The 16,062-nt window shown below is 44.4% G+C and overlaps 1 protein-coding gene across 2 annotated transcripts; it reads right to left on the bottom strand.

Annotated features, from left to right (window-relative positions):
- Positions 1-5,358: 5,358 nt before the first annotated feature.
- Positions 5,359-15,637, bottom strand: cacng7b (calcium channel, voltage-dependent, gamma subunit 7b). Of its 2 annotated transcripts, XM_061290045.1 has the most exons (7): positions 14,966-15,637; positions 14,363-14,578; positions 10,025-10,220; positions 9,747-9,833; positions 9,380-9,520; positions 8,219-8,364; positions 5,359-7,522 (listed from the first exon to the last, which is right to left on the bottom strand). In XM_061290045.1, exons 3-7 carry the CDS (start codon positions 10,218-10,220, stop codon positions 7,070-7,072), a joined length of 1,023 nt encoding a protein of 340 aa, XP_061146029.1. In that variant the 5' UTR covers positions 14,363-14,578; positions 14,966-15,637; the 3' UTR covers positions 5,359-7,069. The 2 variants fall into 2 exon arrangements, with proteins under 2 accessions (XP_061146029.1, XP_061146028.1); XM_061290044.1 differs by having other exon boundaries at positions 14,363-15,637.
- Between the last annotated feature and the right edge of the window lie 425 nt (positions 15,638-16,062).

The following is a 16,062-nucleotide window of genomic DNA, read 5'->3' as shown; positions in this document are numbered from 1 at the left end:
CAGCATAAAGTCGCTCCCTTAGGAGACTACACATGTCGCTATTTCCCAAAAAGGCATGCGTGTGACCTTTCAAATGACCTTACGTATTCCCCTTAGCAAAAGTCCCCTGTGTGGAAGATCGTAATTGCCATTTAATTATCAGCATTTCCCATTTCCTTCCAATAATTAACCGAGAGTGGCGCCTCGAGTGAGAGCAGGAGAGCGTGAAAGGACGAGAGGGCGAAATTTAAAAAAAAAAAAATCATATGAAAGAAATTGTCTTAAAAATTTTGATATAGGTGCACCACAAAAAAAGCCAAAGAAAAAGCGAGTTAGCTTTCCTCCACACTGCAGTCCTTTTGGGCCAATCAGCTTTGAAGAAGCCATGTTTGTTATCTACACTGTCCTAAGTCTGTTTACAGCTTTGGGCAGAATATAAAGAAAGCTCTAGGCCAGACGGAGTCCAATTAGCTTCAGTTCTGAAAAAGGCCAAGAGCGCTACGCTCTTGAAAGGCCAACAGGGACATCATCAAGAAGTGCACAGCTCAGGAGAACCTTCAGCAGTAATCAGACCCACCTGTCCCACTCATCGGCAGAACGGCGTGCTTAGCTTCGACAATCCAAACGAACGCTACAGTGCAACAATCCATCCCGCAGGCCGTTTGAATTCTGTAGCATCTGCAGCATTAGCCGTCCATTGCGTGCATCAACAAACCGAGCTGCTGCGTGTTGAGTTCATGACAAAATCTGAGCAGGTTAATACTCGTGCTGATTGGACAAACCCAACAAGTGTGACATAACATGAAGAAAATGATCATGACATAAACAAATACTAAAAGCGTCAAGGGTCCCAAAAAGTTACTTATTACATAGCGGAATCGGCCTCAGATCAATCTATCAGTAGTATGCTGCAATTATGACAAGATGGAAAAAAAAAGACAATGGGAACTGTAAACTATTAATGTACAAACAAAATATTAGTTTGTAAAAAAAAATACAATGACAAAATGTACAGTTCATTGCATTTTGAGTTTCTCAAGGATTGGACCTCTTTCAATGAGGCGGCTGTCACTCAAACTGCACCAGGTGAGTCCGCAACCTCTCGTGACCAAAAACACGGAGCAAAAAGGCACAAGGCGTTCTTGGGCGAACTGCTTTTTAAAAATAGTGTCATGTGAATTTTTCATAGCCGAAGATAATGTTCCTAAAGAGGCGCTGCGGAAGCTCACTCGAGGGATGGGAGGATTACAGGTTCAAGTCCCGCAATGGATGCAAGTATGGAAATTGGCTCTGGCTGATGAGAGGCAAAATGCGTGTGTGTGTTGTCTGATAGAACGTTTTCATGACACGCGGGCGTGCAAATATCTACCGGTGGGGCCACAACAACTCAGGTAGATCAGCACCAGCGTGAGCAAACACGCACACACACACACAAAGCCGGAAAGCAGCAGCACTGTCAAATGTGATGACAATTGAATGGTAAAATAGGTCATCTTTAAAAGGCGCTCGGGTGTCTACCTCCGCCCGCATGAGACCTCGTCCCCGCTTGTCTTGCCCGAGGAGGTGGTGACACTAACACCTTGGTCTAAGAGGCTCCCAAAATAGTTTCTTTTGGATGACCGGACACTCATATGCATAAATATACACGTGGAAGCGCATTCATGCTAAAAAGCTCTCGAAGATGAGATCGCTGTTAGCCTTTCGTAGAGATGAATGTGCTTTGAGGGATGACAGAAGAGAATTTTCTTTAGAGTAAAAAAAGTTGTAAGTTCACTGTTAAAATATTTTTTTAGTCATTAATAAAGTTAGCATTTGACATGAGACGGTGACATGCAACTTGACCTAAAGCTTATCAGTCACACATTTTTTAATAAGGGTCACGTATAGAAATAAAGTAAATAAATAAATATAGTATATAAATGAAGTCATTGTACAAATAATCAACTTCTGAGCAGTAGCACTAGCAACTATGTCGACAAATCCAGTGCACATTCTAGATTCTGTTGAGATGAGCTACGTTGCTACTTTGTCATTTATAGCTTTGGCTGTTAGCATCTGTTGTTAAGTGCAGGACTTGCATTCCATCTGAAATGGCTCGTTAAAATAAAAGTGGCAAAAAATAGAAGTCTGCTACTATATGGCAATAAAAATAACTCTTGGGCTTGCTATTTGTAAAATGTTTTTGGCACTCTCCAAGTAAACTTAAATGTACATCAAATCAGCATCAGTGCATGCAAATGAGCCACTGCTAACTGTGCCCCCTTTTCCACTCCCGCCGACACGACCATATGACGTGTGCGTCCATGTTTACGTTCCATGAAAGCCGCACGACTTCAAAGCGTCGCCTAGTCTCATTTTCTTTCTCTGCGTCAATCCATAAGAATCATTCTCATTTGGTTTCAAGCTCAGGTTTCACTTGTAACATAGGACAGTTTGCATTTCCCTTGCCACCATTTGTGGAAAAATACGCTCAGATTGGCGCATCGTGCATCCAGGAGGTGGGGTCACACGATTTGAGTCACAGCAGGTGCTGATGGACGCCATCATGGTTTAATTTATCCTGCTCCACCACATTAATGAGAGTATACAGACAACATATAGCCGCAGCTTCTTTTTTTCTCTCTCCCTGAATGCTGCAGTGCACACCTTCCTCTCTGCACGTGCTTTCATGAAAACTACATGATGAATCGGTGCAAACGGCGGAGACTTTTTTTTTTTCTTATTGGACAAACATGCCTCAGATGAACATCATGTGGGTCATCGTCAACATGACGCCCTGCGGGGGAGGGGTTGGTGTGTGTGTTGGGGGGGGGGGGCGTCTATGTGCACATATAGCCGCGTGCCAAGCTAGTGTATAGTGATGCAGACTGCGGTGCATTCATTAACAGATCAGGCACACACACACACATGCATCATCGCCCAGCCTGCACTGGCTACTCATGGAGGGGGGAAGTGAGGCGGGGGGCAAAATGGACGCCTGGCAGCGCACACAAATCACATTGAGACCTCTACAAATTGTCGATTGTGGCACAGATGCGAAATATTAAAGACATTAGTTCACACGGATGTAAGGAGGGAGGGAGGAAGGTAGACGACAGGGAAAGGAGGGAGGGGCGGGGGGGGGATGCGATAGGGCTACCAATGAGCTATTATAAGGACGTCATTTGCATAATAGACGCTGCTAATTATAGTCCCAGCGCTATAGTAAATAGTCCCCAAATGATGTCATTGGGCATGTTTTTCGCACTCTGGCCACGACGGGCTAAGTTGGAGCGAGCGCGTCAACGTGCGAGTGGACGAGCTGCAGAGCAATCGGCAATCGACAGCAAATCACACGCATAAATGGAAAATCACCCCAACACGCGTTGCCATCGGAATGGCTGAAAAGCTGGCAGGAGGGATGGAGGCTTACCTGCAAGATGCTGCGGGATGTCAGCGCTCCTCTCCGCGCGTACGTCGCACACCACAAGAGGATGGGAGGAGATGATGATGATGATGGTGGTGATGATGATGATGGCGGTGGTGGTGGCGGTACATGGGGAGGGGTCATAGAGGGGGGCGTGGATACCGATCAGATGCAACTGGGTCATAAAACAAGAGGTGGAAGGTCAGATCATTAGGAAGTCCATTCAAATATCATTTGAGAGCAAGCAGACAGATGAGGGGAGGGAAAAAGGTGTGTGTGTGTGGGGGGGGGGGGGGGGGGTAAACTCACGTCACTGACTGAGCACGGATTTTTCTTGCTGCATGTCATAGAAACGGACTCCAAATCTTTTGTTCCAGAATCCAAATTGCTGCCAGTCAGTTTCAATGCATCAGTGGTTCACTGAACTTTCTCCGACCAAGAAAAATAAATAAATAAATAAATAAATAAATAAATAAATAAATAAATAAATAAATAAATAAATAAATAAATAAATAAATAAATAAATTAAATAAATAAATAAATAAATAAATAAATAAATAAATAAATAAATAAATAAATAAATAAATAAATCATCCTATCAACAGAAGAAAATAATTTTTTTAAACAGAACCAAAACTTCCTAAACAAAAAAATATCTTTGATAAACAAAACAAAAAAGAGAAAAAAAATCCTCCTCCAAAATTAATCTACTACGTCCTCTTAATAGCAATACAAATTAAATCATAATAATAAAAATAAATCGTTGTCCAGTTGCTGACTTGCATGAGCAGCTGTCTCCCCTTCCGCGGGTGCGTGACAGTCAATAGCGACATATCAGAACAGGCCAACTTTATCGGTCATGGCTATCGCAAGCATTCACTTAATGACTTCAGTGCTGTTGGTGGTGGAAGCTGAATTATGTCACCCCTGTGAGCTTAAAAAAAAAAAAAGATAATGCAGCCACTTGCTGAGCTGCTGCAGGACACACACACACGAACACGCACATGGACGCACAAAACAGTTAGGTTGCACAAAACCCAGCAGACAATGACCTTCAATAGCTTTAAAATGCACAAACACACACACACACACAGGCACACACACACACACACACACTGGAAGCCACAGTGAGCTAATTCGGAGTGACAGCTCTTTCATGCAGTAATGGCGATGGTGAAAAGAGAGCTCCACTCAACACACTGCACAAACACACGTACGCGCGCGCACACACACGTACACAAAAATAAAAATAAAAAAGAAGGCAAGTCACAATCACATGCAAAAGAAAAGGGTACACAAATACATAAAAAAGGAGTCACAAGTCACAAAAAAGCCTATTTGTTTGTCTTTCACACAAAACATGCAACAGTGGTGGGGAACGTTTCAAATCGAAACAGAATTGAAATGTTTGAAAACAAAGCAGTTAAAGTTAAATACAACTGAACTGTCCTAAAATGGATTGAAGTCAACATCAACTTTTTTCTTCCGTACAAGATTTGATATATTTTCCAATGGAATTATGTAAATGCTGAAAATACTTTCTGCGATATTCTACAAAGATTTCTTTCAAAAGGCTGACATAAGTCCAGTTTTCGAGTGACGGCCACACATGCCAAAAAGATGACAAAAAGAAGGTACACAGCCAACATCTGATCAATTTCGGCCCGAGGCTGCGTTCTTGTCACGGCCGCAGTGCCAAGTGCGCACATTGTCACATTGTCCGACTGTCTGATAGGACAGCGGCAAAAATGCCTCGCAGTGAAATCAATATCGAAAGTCTACCCACCCCTGTTTTTTATGACCTGAAAAGTGAAAAACATTCTCCAAACTTCTTTTTGAGAGCAAAAGTAATGAAGAAACGAGTGAATTAATGTGATTGCATAAGTGTGCACACCCTCTCAGAATGCTTGTGTTTTCAAATGATTGGTTTTAAAATGTTTGGATTTTTTTCAGAAGAATTTCAGAAGGCGCACCAAGATTAAAGATTTATTGATGTTCAGCTGCAGAAGATGTCACCACTCCCCTTTTCACTCATGTAACATTGGCATTGTACAGCATCAGGTAGGCCATAAGAGCATTTTTTTACGTCGAGAAGACAATGCAGAAGCAAGCACAGCTACAGTTTGTTTTTTATAGGATGTCTGGAAAGGAAAGTAGCAGGGGGAAAAAAAAAAGGACTTTAAGAGGCACTGAATGGTGAGCACATGTTTTGAGACGTTAAAAATGAAAATGGATTTGTACAGGAGAGGAGGTAAGATGTCATATCAAATCAACTCGCAAAATGATGACAGTGGGAAGAGATGAGAGCTGAATTTGGTCAAGTGTGTAACTGCATGCATGAAAAAATCCGGAACACTCTGAGCTGAAAGTTTTCTTGATAATGATAGCTGTCCTTTTATAAATATTTTTTGCCCTCCACATTACGACACACCTGTTCTCTTTCAATCACATCACAGTGATAATAAAAGAAACTCGCTTCAGAGAAATTATCAAACTTTTGTAAACAAACAAACAAACAAACAAACAAACAAACAAACAATAACACAAAACTGAAAATTGAAGGAAGTTTCAATTCTACCAGTAGCACTGAAAAACAATTTATGGTTCTCAGTCTTCTCAGAGTTTTCCACTTTGACATAAAATAAAAGAACAGGTTCCAGTTGTGCATATCGTAAAGTTCTCTTCTTGGTGAGTTCTAAAGGAGGCGTTTTGTTCTTTTTGCTACATGCTTTATGAATATGATAATAATGATGATTGAGAAGGCGTCTACCCTGTGTTTCCATTTGTGCTGATGACTGGCAGAGCGTGTGGCGCTTCCATTTCTCCTCTCACCAGAATCTCCTCAAGCAAGATTGACTCAAGACAATGCAAAATGGAATTAGCAGAAAATGTTGATGAATTAAATGAAAAGCTTTTGAAATGGGCCTTTAAAGAATATCTGCAATATTTGCTTGCAGCAGCGAGTTGCTAGCGACAAAACAAGTTCAGGTGCAATGCACCAAGTTGCCAGTAGAGGGGGTAAACCATCAGTATCAGCATTTGGCGTTTCATCCTTCAATTTATGCGCAGTAGCACACTTGACTGAGGTGTAAAATGTCTGGGGGAAAGACGCCACATGATTTCTAAAGCATTGAGAGCATGTTGATGACGTCATCGCCAGCCAATTGCAGAAGGCAAAAGCGTCATTCCTCCTTTGTCTTTTTTTTTGTGTCCCGTTCTGATCTATAGATTATGAATTCCAATGTGCAAGTCTATGTACAAGAACTTCAATAAATATACAAAACATAAAATCGATGATATTTAGGACGGTAATTCGCTAGCATTCAACATTCACGCAAGATGTTCACCGTCTACCGTCTTGTTGACTAACTGGCAAAATAATGCTACACGCCGCAACGGAAGTGTGACTGATAATTAAATCACATTCCAATTTTGTAGAAAGGTACGCACGGCGTCCACGAATCGCTACATATAAAAGTTTGTGCGTCCGCAGTCATGTGATCGCCTGCGCGTCCAGAATATAATTCCACCCGCTAATAACATGCTCAACTTCTCCCTTCTCCTGATAATTTGGACGCTTTGTACAAAAGTTGAGTCATCTTGTTCTTACGTCCTTGCGTCGCACTTCTTTTCATCCAGGCTGGACGTTTGCTCTAAATGACAAAAAGGAGTCTATGCCTTTTCCTAACAGGGGGAGGCGCTCATGTGCATGTGCGTGTGGTAGTGAGGGGGGGGCACAGGCGGGGGCGGCATACCCATGGACAGGGCCTGGCCTTGGGGATGCGGTGAATGCGACCTGGGCAGGCTGTGTGCGGGGTACCCGACAGAGGGCGGGGGATTGGGGTAGCTCCCCCCGGAAGAGGACCCGGACGCAGGCGGGTGGCCATGACTCCCCTTCCCTTGGCCTTTGGGCGGGGGCGGCGGTGGCTGGTTGAGCTGGATGGAGATGTCGCTGGAGGCCTCCGACGTGCTGCGGCCTCGCTTGGGCGGCGGCCAGGACGACTCCGGGTGGAGGAACTGGCCGCTGTAGTCGCTGCTGTCTGACAAGCGGGGGTGGTAGAGCGCCGGGTGGGGGCGGTACATCTCTTCCTCGGCGTAGCGCTTCATGAACAGGTAGACGGACAGCACACCTGCCCCCTAAGCACACGGAAGCAGATGTCAAGAGGTGGGTGAAGTTTTAATGCTATTCTTTATGTGGGCAGAAAACAAAGGTGCCACTCAAACAATACTATTGCGCCATATTTTGTTGATTGGGATACTTTGAATGTGCCCAGGCTGTAAATCCCTCAATTACAGTATTGGTTTGCCACCTAGTGGCCTAGTTGATACATTGCAGCTTTAAACATTCAAACCGTTGGTACCTTAACTAAAAAAAGGTATCAGACTTGAATTTTTGAATCAGCCCCCATTTTGACTCTTGTACGTAATGCTGGTGTTCCTAATGTTGTGGCGTGTTATTGCTCACTACAACAAAACAGCTCTTCAAATGTGATTGCCAACAAGCACTCATCTGCTTTGTGCATGTTTTATGACTTTGTGACAGAAGACGGTGATCGATGCAGCAAATGGGATTGAAAAGGAAAGCAAGTGAGCAGCGGGAGTTGAGAAGGACGACATCACTAAACTGCAATGCACACTGCAGCAAACAGTGATGCGGATAAAGGGAGGAGTGGAGGGAGGGAAATCGCAGGACGCAAGAACAAAGGAGGCACATGAAACTGCACCAAGCGCACACGCACACAATGGATAAAGATACCGATACCAAGTACTGATACCACAAGTCATTTTGACAAAATAAAATGATGATATTTCTATCAATCTTGTGAGACTGACCTCTTTGAGCAGGAAGGAGGAGGCGGCAAAGGCGAAGGACCATCCGTAGTGATAGTTGAAGAACTGCTCAGGTTCTCTGGGCCGGTTCATCACCTCGTCATTGATGCTGGAGATGTAGAGCACTAGGCCCACCACCAGGCTCAGGCCTGCACGCAGGAACCACAACAACAACCACAGGTAGTAAGACACAAGGATGAGACCTGTTTGAAAAGTGACCTCGGTTTTCATAAGCAAGTGACGAGAGGCTGGGGGTGTCTCATGCAACATTCAATGTGTCCTTCCAGGAGAGGCAACATATGTCGGATGTCGACTATTCAATATTCATAGAAAGATGCATACTTTCATCGTGAGTAATCTCAGGCTGCATTGCAATATTTAAAGGCTTTGCAGATCCACTGTGGTTTTTACATGTAAATTTACTTTTTAGCTGTAAAATGAGCAACACACACAAATGTGTTATTGCAGTCATTTTTAGATGAACTTAAAATGCACCTCAATTTGAGAGGTGAAAAATTGGACCTCCATAATCTGAGCAAAGGGCAGAATGGAGATCAGAAAATAGCAGTGATCCAAGAATGGAGATTTGTGGAACACCGCGAGTGATCATTGTTCGCTGATGAGTAGAGAAGCTAAAAAAAAAATAAAAAATCAATTGCATTAAAAAAAAACTTGATTTGCAAATGAGCCATGATATGACATAACAACGATGATTGCCCCCACTCATCCTTTTTATCAGCGAGGCCTGAGATGCAGTTTGATGTAACTGTGAGCACCGCAGTGCCGCAACACATCAAGTGGAGCTCAAGAGCTGCAATCTGCCACCGTTCGCTGCACTGCCAACAGGAAGCAAGTGGGCCCGTGACCGCCACCTGCCGTTCAAGCGGTTGAACTACAATAATGCAGAAAAATCACATGACTCAACTGTACTGTATTGGGGACAACTAGGTAAGGGGTAAGTAATGTCATTGTCACTGTGGATTTCTTTGTTTGTGTGCATAATTACAATCAGGATTTTTTTTGGTCATAATCATTACAAAAAAAATCCAATCTAACATTTTTAATTCTACTGCCTCAAACTCAAGCCAAGTGAGCACCCTGCAAATACTTTGGCAAACGAATCGATTGATAACGTTGAAGGGCAGGGATGGGTGTGAACGGTACCTGAGAGGATGAAGAAGATTCCTGAGACAAAAGCCAGGATGGTGCGCTGAGGCTGGATGTGTCCGATGTTGCTGATGACGAAGGCGGTGAAGACGAAGAGCAGCGACACCATCGGGAAAGGCGTCGCTGTGCGCACCATCTCTGTGGAGGCACCAAAGCATGAATGTGCTTTCATTCCATATTTTGGATGTCCAACTTAAGATCGTTGTAGCTAATAGTGAAAAACAACAACTTGTAAGACAGTTCTTCTCGTGCGTTGAATTGAATTCCTCGAGAGGACGTGTGTTCTAAGAGCAGTACTTGCAATCCGCCAGCAGGGGGCCTTACAACTTCAAATGTACATTTTTCTTTTTTTTACTGTACTCACTAAGGATGTTTGCAGTGTTTTCAGTGGTGATCTCAATCTCAGGTTCAGTGAAGTACTCTGATGCAACACATCTCCCATTTTCAGCTCCTAAAAGTACACAGAAAAAAAATTTGGATCAGTCATAAAATAAGAAAACACCGCGTGTTCATCTTCTGGAGCAAACCCTTTTTTTTTTTTTTAAACTGAATTTAAAGATGGGGGTGTAGATTTTTTTATATTGAACTTCATGTCCATTTTTGGTGGCGTGCAATGGACTTCATTCAACGTGCCATCCCTACCAGCCACGAAGCAGACCCTCCAGAGGCCTGAATGCAGAGCCATCTTGACCTCCATGCTCTGGTTGTGCTGCAAGATGACGCCCTCCACCATGATGAGCCAGTAGTCGGTGGACACGGCCACCCCTACCAGCAGCAGCCCGCAGGCCCCGAACACTGTGGACAGGATGGTCAACGCACGGCTGCTGCACGAGCTCATCTGGAGGGCACAGAGAGGAAACTCGTGGACGCGTGTGCATTTATTTAGAACGGGTCACGTAAGGGAAGTTGTTAGGATCGGTGGGGGTAGAGGCGAGGGTGGGAGGGGGGCGGCGGAGGGGGTTAAAGCAGGCACACTTGGATGCACACGGCCCGCGGGCATCCTCCTGTCTCGCCTTGTTACAGCTAAAGATGAACTCATCACACATCCTCCTCAACCAATCCTGTTAAAGGTTAGCGTCAAGCCAACACATGATGACTTCATATTAAAAGAAATCAAAAGGAAATCAGAAAAGAGTGCACACAAACTGTTGAGAGCCTGCTGTCCGTTTTCATTCGCGAGTGCAGGCTGGATGTGCAACGGGGCAGCGTCTGCTTCATGTCAGCTCTTACTCCTTTACTTTGATTGAGTTGATTGCGTCATTGCGTGAGCTGAGAGATGCTCCCGCTGACTAAACAAAAGGCGAATTTGGAAGATATTATTGCGCGTTTTGGAAGGAGGCTGGCAGGCGTTTATTTGATTGTGGTTTCAAATTGGAGCCATGTGGAAGCAACATCAACGAGTTGTTTAAAAAAACGACGATTTTCTCAGCAACAGAAATTCTGAGTTTTTTTTTTTTACGGTGTATACAACTATTGTGAGTCATACTCAGGATGGCAAATAAAAAGTAGATTCATTGTATGGTTGATTCAGAGCCCAAGCAAAAGGGGCTCGTTCATAAATTGAAATGTTTTTTTCTTTCAACATTTGAAATAAAATGTACATTAATGTCCAAGCGTTCTTCAACCTAATCTCCTTGTCAGGTGTCAAATCTCAAAACGTGACAATGTGTCCTCGTGCAAATTTAACAGATCGTTTTTCCAACAAGATGAGCCTGCGTGAGGTCCATGTGCATGAACATCACCTGCAGCGACACACTGCAAAAATAGCAGCAACACTCCGCAAACATGCGGGGGATGGAATCTTTTTTCTCTCCCCAAAAAAATGTTGCTCACTATAATTACCAATGTATAAATGGCTGTAGTGATTCTAATCACAATGTTTTATTTCTTATTTGATTTGTCTGCTTATAATTAATAATAGTGATTTGTATTTTAGGATGAAATCTTACTAAAGCCTCATGGGAGAAATGTGCACGTAAGCTATTTACCTCGGTGCGTTACCTCAAACCCGCCAGTTTGATGTTTTTACGCTAGCCGTGCTAGCTTGCAAACAGGATCCTCGCGTTGTTCTTACACACACCGATGACGAGTAATTAATCTGCTGCTGATGTTGGCGAGCTGTGCAAACATTCCAACACAAGATGCCTTTAATCTTCCCATCTGTGCACGCGGGACGGCCTCTTGTTTGCAAGCACGGCGGCCGTCTGTCGCTTTCTCGCGGCGAAAAGAAACAACGCTCAAGTTCTTGATCAATCTAGAGAAGAATAGTGAATTATCTTCAAGGGGGTGCCGTGCATGAGAGGCTCGTAGAGAGATGGCAAAAACATCAAAATTCTCATTTGCACAAATAGAAAGTTCTCGAGGACAGAGGGACGTGACGGCGGAACAACGAGAGGCAAAGTGATATGGCCTTTCCTAATAAAAAAAAAACCACAACAACAATCAAGATGTCGCAAATGTGTCCCATCGATTGATGTCATCACTGGTGTGAGACACCACTCCCAATAACAGAGACAAAAATATTGACATCACTTGCTAGCACGCTAGTGAGCAGTCCAGATTGAGAGTGGATGGAAATAAAACCACTTCCCCTGTTGGACATGTGTTAAGAAGGCCTTCTGAGACAAGGCCCCAGTTCTCTCTGGCCTAGAAAGAAACGAGACGGTTGAATTGGATAGATTAGAGCCACATGGGGGAGGGGGGGAGATGTTTCAATCTCTGTAATGTGTCACAATCTTCAGGCTGACATCACTTTGTGGTCTCACCGGTAAAGACAGAAAGAGGCCATGATGCATAAAAATGGAAGAGGTGAAGTGACAGCTGGAGCAGAACTCACGACTTGGACACTCTAGTTAATAGTCCATGCCATACAAACCATCTAAAAATTATTATAAAATAGTATAGTTTGTAATATAACTGTTCCTGCACACAGGCGGCTCTGGTTAGCACGTCCGCCTCACAGTTAGGGTGGGGGTCCGATTCCACCTCCAGCCCTCCCTGTGTGGAGTTTGCATGTTCTCCCCGTGTCCGCGTGGGTTTTCTCCGGGCACTCCGGTTTCGTCCCACATCCCAAAAACATGCTTGGTCAGCCGATTGAGCACTCCAAATTGCCCCGAGGTGTGAATGCGAGTGCAGATGGCTGTTCGTTTCTGCGTGCCTTGTGATTGGCTGGCATCCAGTTCAGGGTGTCCCCCACCTACAGCTGGGATAGGCTCCAGCACGTCCGCAAGCCCCGTGGGGACAAAGCGGTACAGAAAATGGATGTTCCTGAACACCTTCGCATCATGGCTACGATTCAGACAGAATGTTTGAATTTGAGGTTATTTTTTTTTTTTTTATATAGTTGTTTGAGCCAATACCTACATCTGTGACTTTTGTTGAGCAATCTACATTTATTTTAAAGCCCATGTGCCTTTCGATTGTAATGTTATGAATGATCAACGAGCTCTGTTTCAAAATGGCCGCCCTGTGGCGACGATCCTTCTGATTGACTCACAGCACACATAAATGATTTAAGTCTTTATATACAGCTAGGGACCTCAACTACCTTGACTTTTCTCCCGATAAAGGCCTAAAAAGTAAAACAGAGCTCATAATAAGTTTTGAAATTCTTTCAAAATGTGGACTTTTGTGTTTTGTTACTGCTAATCGATTTTCGCACGTAGCAAGCACACAATCTGATTGCTTGACCGCTGGAATAACTGTTTTACAAAAGAGTGACTTTTAATTCCTGCCTTAAAACACGGGAGCAGAATAATTTTTGTCGATAGATCACAATCATATCAGAGCTTTTAATTGGCCCCAAGCTGAGCTAGAGAAGAGTAATTGGTTTGCATTTACTTCTCTGGTTCTTCTATATCAAACAAATTTGTTTTAGGTTCATTTACCTGACATGTTTCGGCGGAATCTTCCGCCTTCATCAGAGAATGAAGGCGGAAGATTCCGCCGAAACATGTCAGGTAAATGAACCTAAAACAAATTTGTTTGATATAGAAGAACCAGAGAAGTAATTGAAAAAGAAAAAACAAGATGAACCTAGTACAACTAGTAATTGGTTTGGTATGTTTGTTTTATAGGCGCATCGGTCCCCGTTGCATTCTCTTGTTATTATGCTCCTGCTCTTATTAATAGCGCCGTCATTTGTTTGGGACTAATGGGGGATCGTAGCATTTGCTAAGCATCCAATCAGATGACATCATGTTTTATTTCCTTGCCCTCGTATGTGGTGATGCAGCAAGCAGCATTACAGTCATATCGCTTCTTTCTATTGTATTTTCAATTAGCATTGAGGGAATCACCTTTGCTAGTTACATCTATTCCATTATATTTTTTTCCAACGCTTAATTTGTTTTTGTTTTTTAAATGGGGAAATATTTGAGATAAAAGTAAATGGACTTTAAGGTTGTTATCAATGAAATGGAATAAAAGCTCCAACGGTTTTCCATAATTGGGCTCGTACCGTTGCTTGGGGCAAGTAGGGACTGTTAGGATATACCGAGATGTCATCCCATCATGTCAATTTTCAGCTAATTCTACGGGGAAATTCTGAGGGAAAAGGTGGAATCTCAAATTGGCAGTGTAACTCCACACGCCATGCAAAAGTGCACGATTGCATATGCGCCGCCTTTAATGGCAGCACCGCCGTGCGCATGAGGACAGTTCCAAGTCCACCCCCCCCCCCCCCCCCCCGCCCCCCAGCCCTGAGACGCACTGTCAAGCGGAGTTTGGAGATCCTCAACGCTGCGTGCGTACACGTGAGTGTATCGGCACACACGGAGAAAACATGCTTACTCTCGTTTATGGTGCGCACGTTAACACAACATGGGCGCCACGCTCCATCACACGCGCACGCACGCGCACACGCACGTTATTTTGGAAAGGACAATAAATCAGGATGGGAATGGCGTCATCAGGGGTTATTACTGCCAAGACACACACTCACGCACACAATATGGTCATTAGAGAAAGAGAATTACTCACCCTGCCACCAGAGTCGTGCGCACACGTCAGCTGCCAAGAGAGCACACGCGCGCGCACACGCACGCACCAGGGAGGCTTGGTAGGGTTTTGGTGCTCTTCTTCGTCCTCACTCCCTCCGTACGTTCATCTCCAGCCCAGCTTCATATCCACCAGCCTTGCCTGGATCCACCCGGAGCGGCCACTGCGGAGTGGATGTGCTTCTGCCCGCCACTTCGGCTTCAAAAAGTGTGTGCGTGTACGCATGTGTGTATGCGTGTCAGAAAGAGAGAACGAGCGAGAGAGGGGGAGAGAGAGAGAAAGATAGCGAGAGAGAGCGAGAGAGAGAGCGAGAGAGAGAGAGAGGGAGAGGCAAAGAGGGTGCATGTGTGTCCTTCAATGATTGCCTTCACAAAATAGAGAAGTTGTGCACAGCTTCTATCTTGCATGGGTGTCTAATGATGTTCAAGTGTGTGTGATGGCGATGTGTGTGTGTGTGTTTGTGTGATGAGAGCTGGTGCCAACCTCCACGTGACACAAAGACAACGTGAACTAAGTGGCCGCATATGAGCTAATTTGATTGTGACTCATTCAAACAACGTCAATGGAATATAGATTGTCAATTACCTCAATTTTCTCCTTGTCTTTCATTCTTTGCGTCTTCCGGGATGCCGAATTTGGTCATTTTAAATGATTTTTATGACTCTCTATGAAAATGTAAGAGGAAACAAAACAACACTCCACGCAATAACAATGTCAGTTGTAGTACCGATACTAACCTGTGGGGGGCAATATAGGAACAGAGAGCAACCAGACTGCAGAGAAAAATGAAGTTGTAGTGTCCACATATTAGCGTTGTTTTGTTTAGAGCTCTATCATTCCCTGAAAGGGTAGGAAGGTGGGAAGCGCGAGAGAAACGCCAGATGAAAAGATGGAAGAGAATAAGGACAAAGCAAAGACTTTAGCCAGGAAGGGGGAGGGGGGTCGAGCATTCCTTACTTGACTTTTTTCCTTAATCACTCACTTCCTTGTCTTGACTTCCTGTCTGTCATCCAATCATCCTCGGTCCCCGCCTTCATCACCCCATTTCTTTTTCTTTTCTGTCTTCTCACCTTTCTTACAGTGTCCTTCCTTTCCACCTATCGATCTGCTAATTCTCCCTCTCAGTCTCTCTCCTCTCTTTCGTGCCTTCTTTCCTAGCATCCTCGACCCTGTTAGAGGCCCCCAGAGTTCCCGGTCTATATTTAGACTGCCCATTTTATTTTTAGCAACATCTCTGGCGCCCTCCGACCTCAGGGCACCGGTGTCACAATTGTCACAAGCAGGGCGAGGAAGGGACGGACGGGGTAGGGTGGCAAGACCGAGAGGGGGGATGAAAGTGGCGTCACAGATGACAATGAGCGATGAGCTACACGCATGGGAAAAGGGCGGGAGGGGGCCGGCGCTTGGGGCAGCGAGGCCCCGCTGCGGTTGCAGCTGCATCTGCATCTGCAGCACATGTCGACGCCTTCAGCGTGTGCCATTCACTCTTCCAGCATCATTCACTAGTGATCCTCGATAGATTTAGTTCTCCGGACGACTTGAGCAGAGCTGAACAATTTGATCCGGTTCAATCAGGCCAAGATTCAAACTCAGGAAGTCTTGACTATGAGGCAGACTTGCTATCTTTTACTCTTCTGGCTAGACCTGTTCCATGTTGATTATGGAATCTCGATTTAATGGAT

The sequence above is a fragment of the Syngnathus typhle genome, linkage group LG10 (assembly GCF_033458585.1).
Source record: "Syngnathus typhle isolate RoL2023-S1 ecotype Sweden linkage group LG10, RoL_Styp_1.0, whole genome shotgun sequence".
Taxonomy (NCBI): Eukaryota; Metazoa; Chordata; class Actinopteri; order Syngnathiformes; family Syngnathidae; genus Syngnathus; species Syngnathus typhle.
The sequence above is the reverse complement of the archived record's forward strand: the minus strand, read 5'-3'. Positions and strand labels throughout refer to the sequence as shown.

Coding starts and splice junctions, on each gene's coding strand:
- cacng7b (XM_061290044.1), bottom strand. CDS start 10,220: ATGAGCTCGTGCAGCAGCCGTGCGTTGACCATCCTGTCCACAGTGTTC. Junction 9,834..10,024: donor GAGGGTCTGCTTCGTGGCTG/GTAGGGATGGCA, acceptor GTGTACTTTTAG/GAGCTGAAAATGGGAGATGT. Junction 9,521..9,746: donor AAACACTGCAAACATCCTTA/GTGAGTACAGTA, acceptor GTGCCTCCACAG/AGATGGTGCGCACAGCGACG.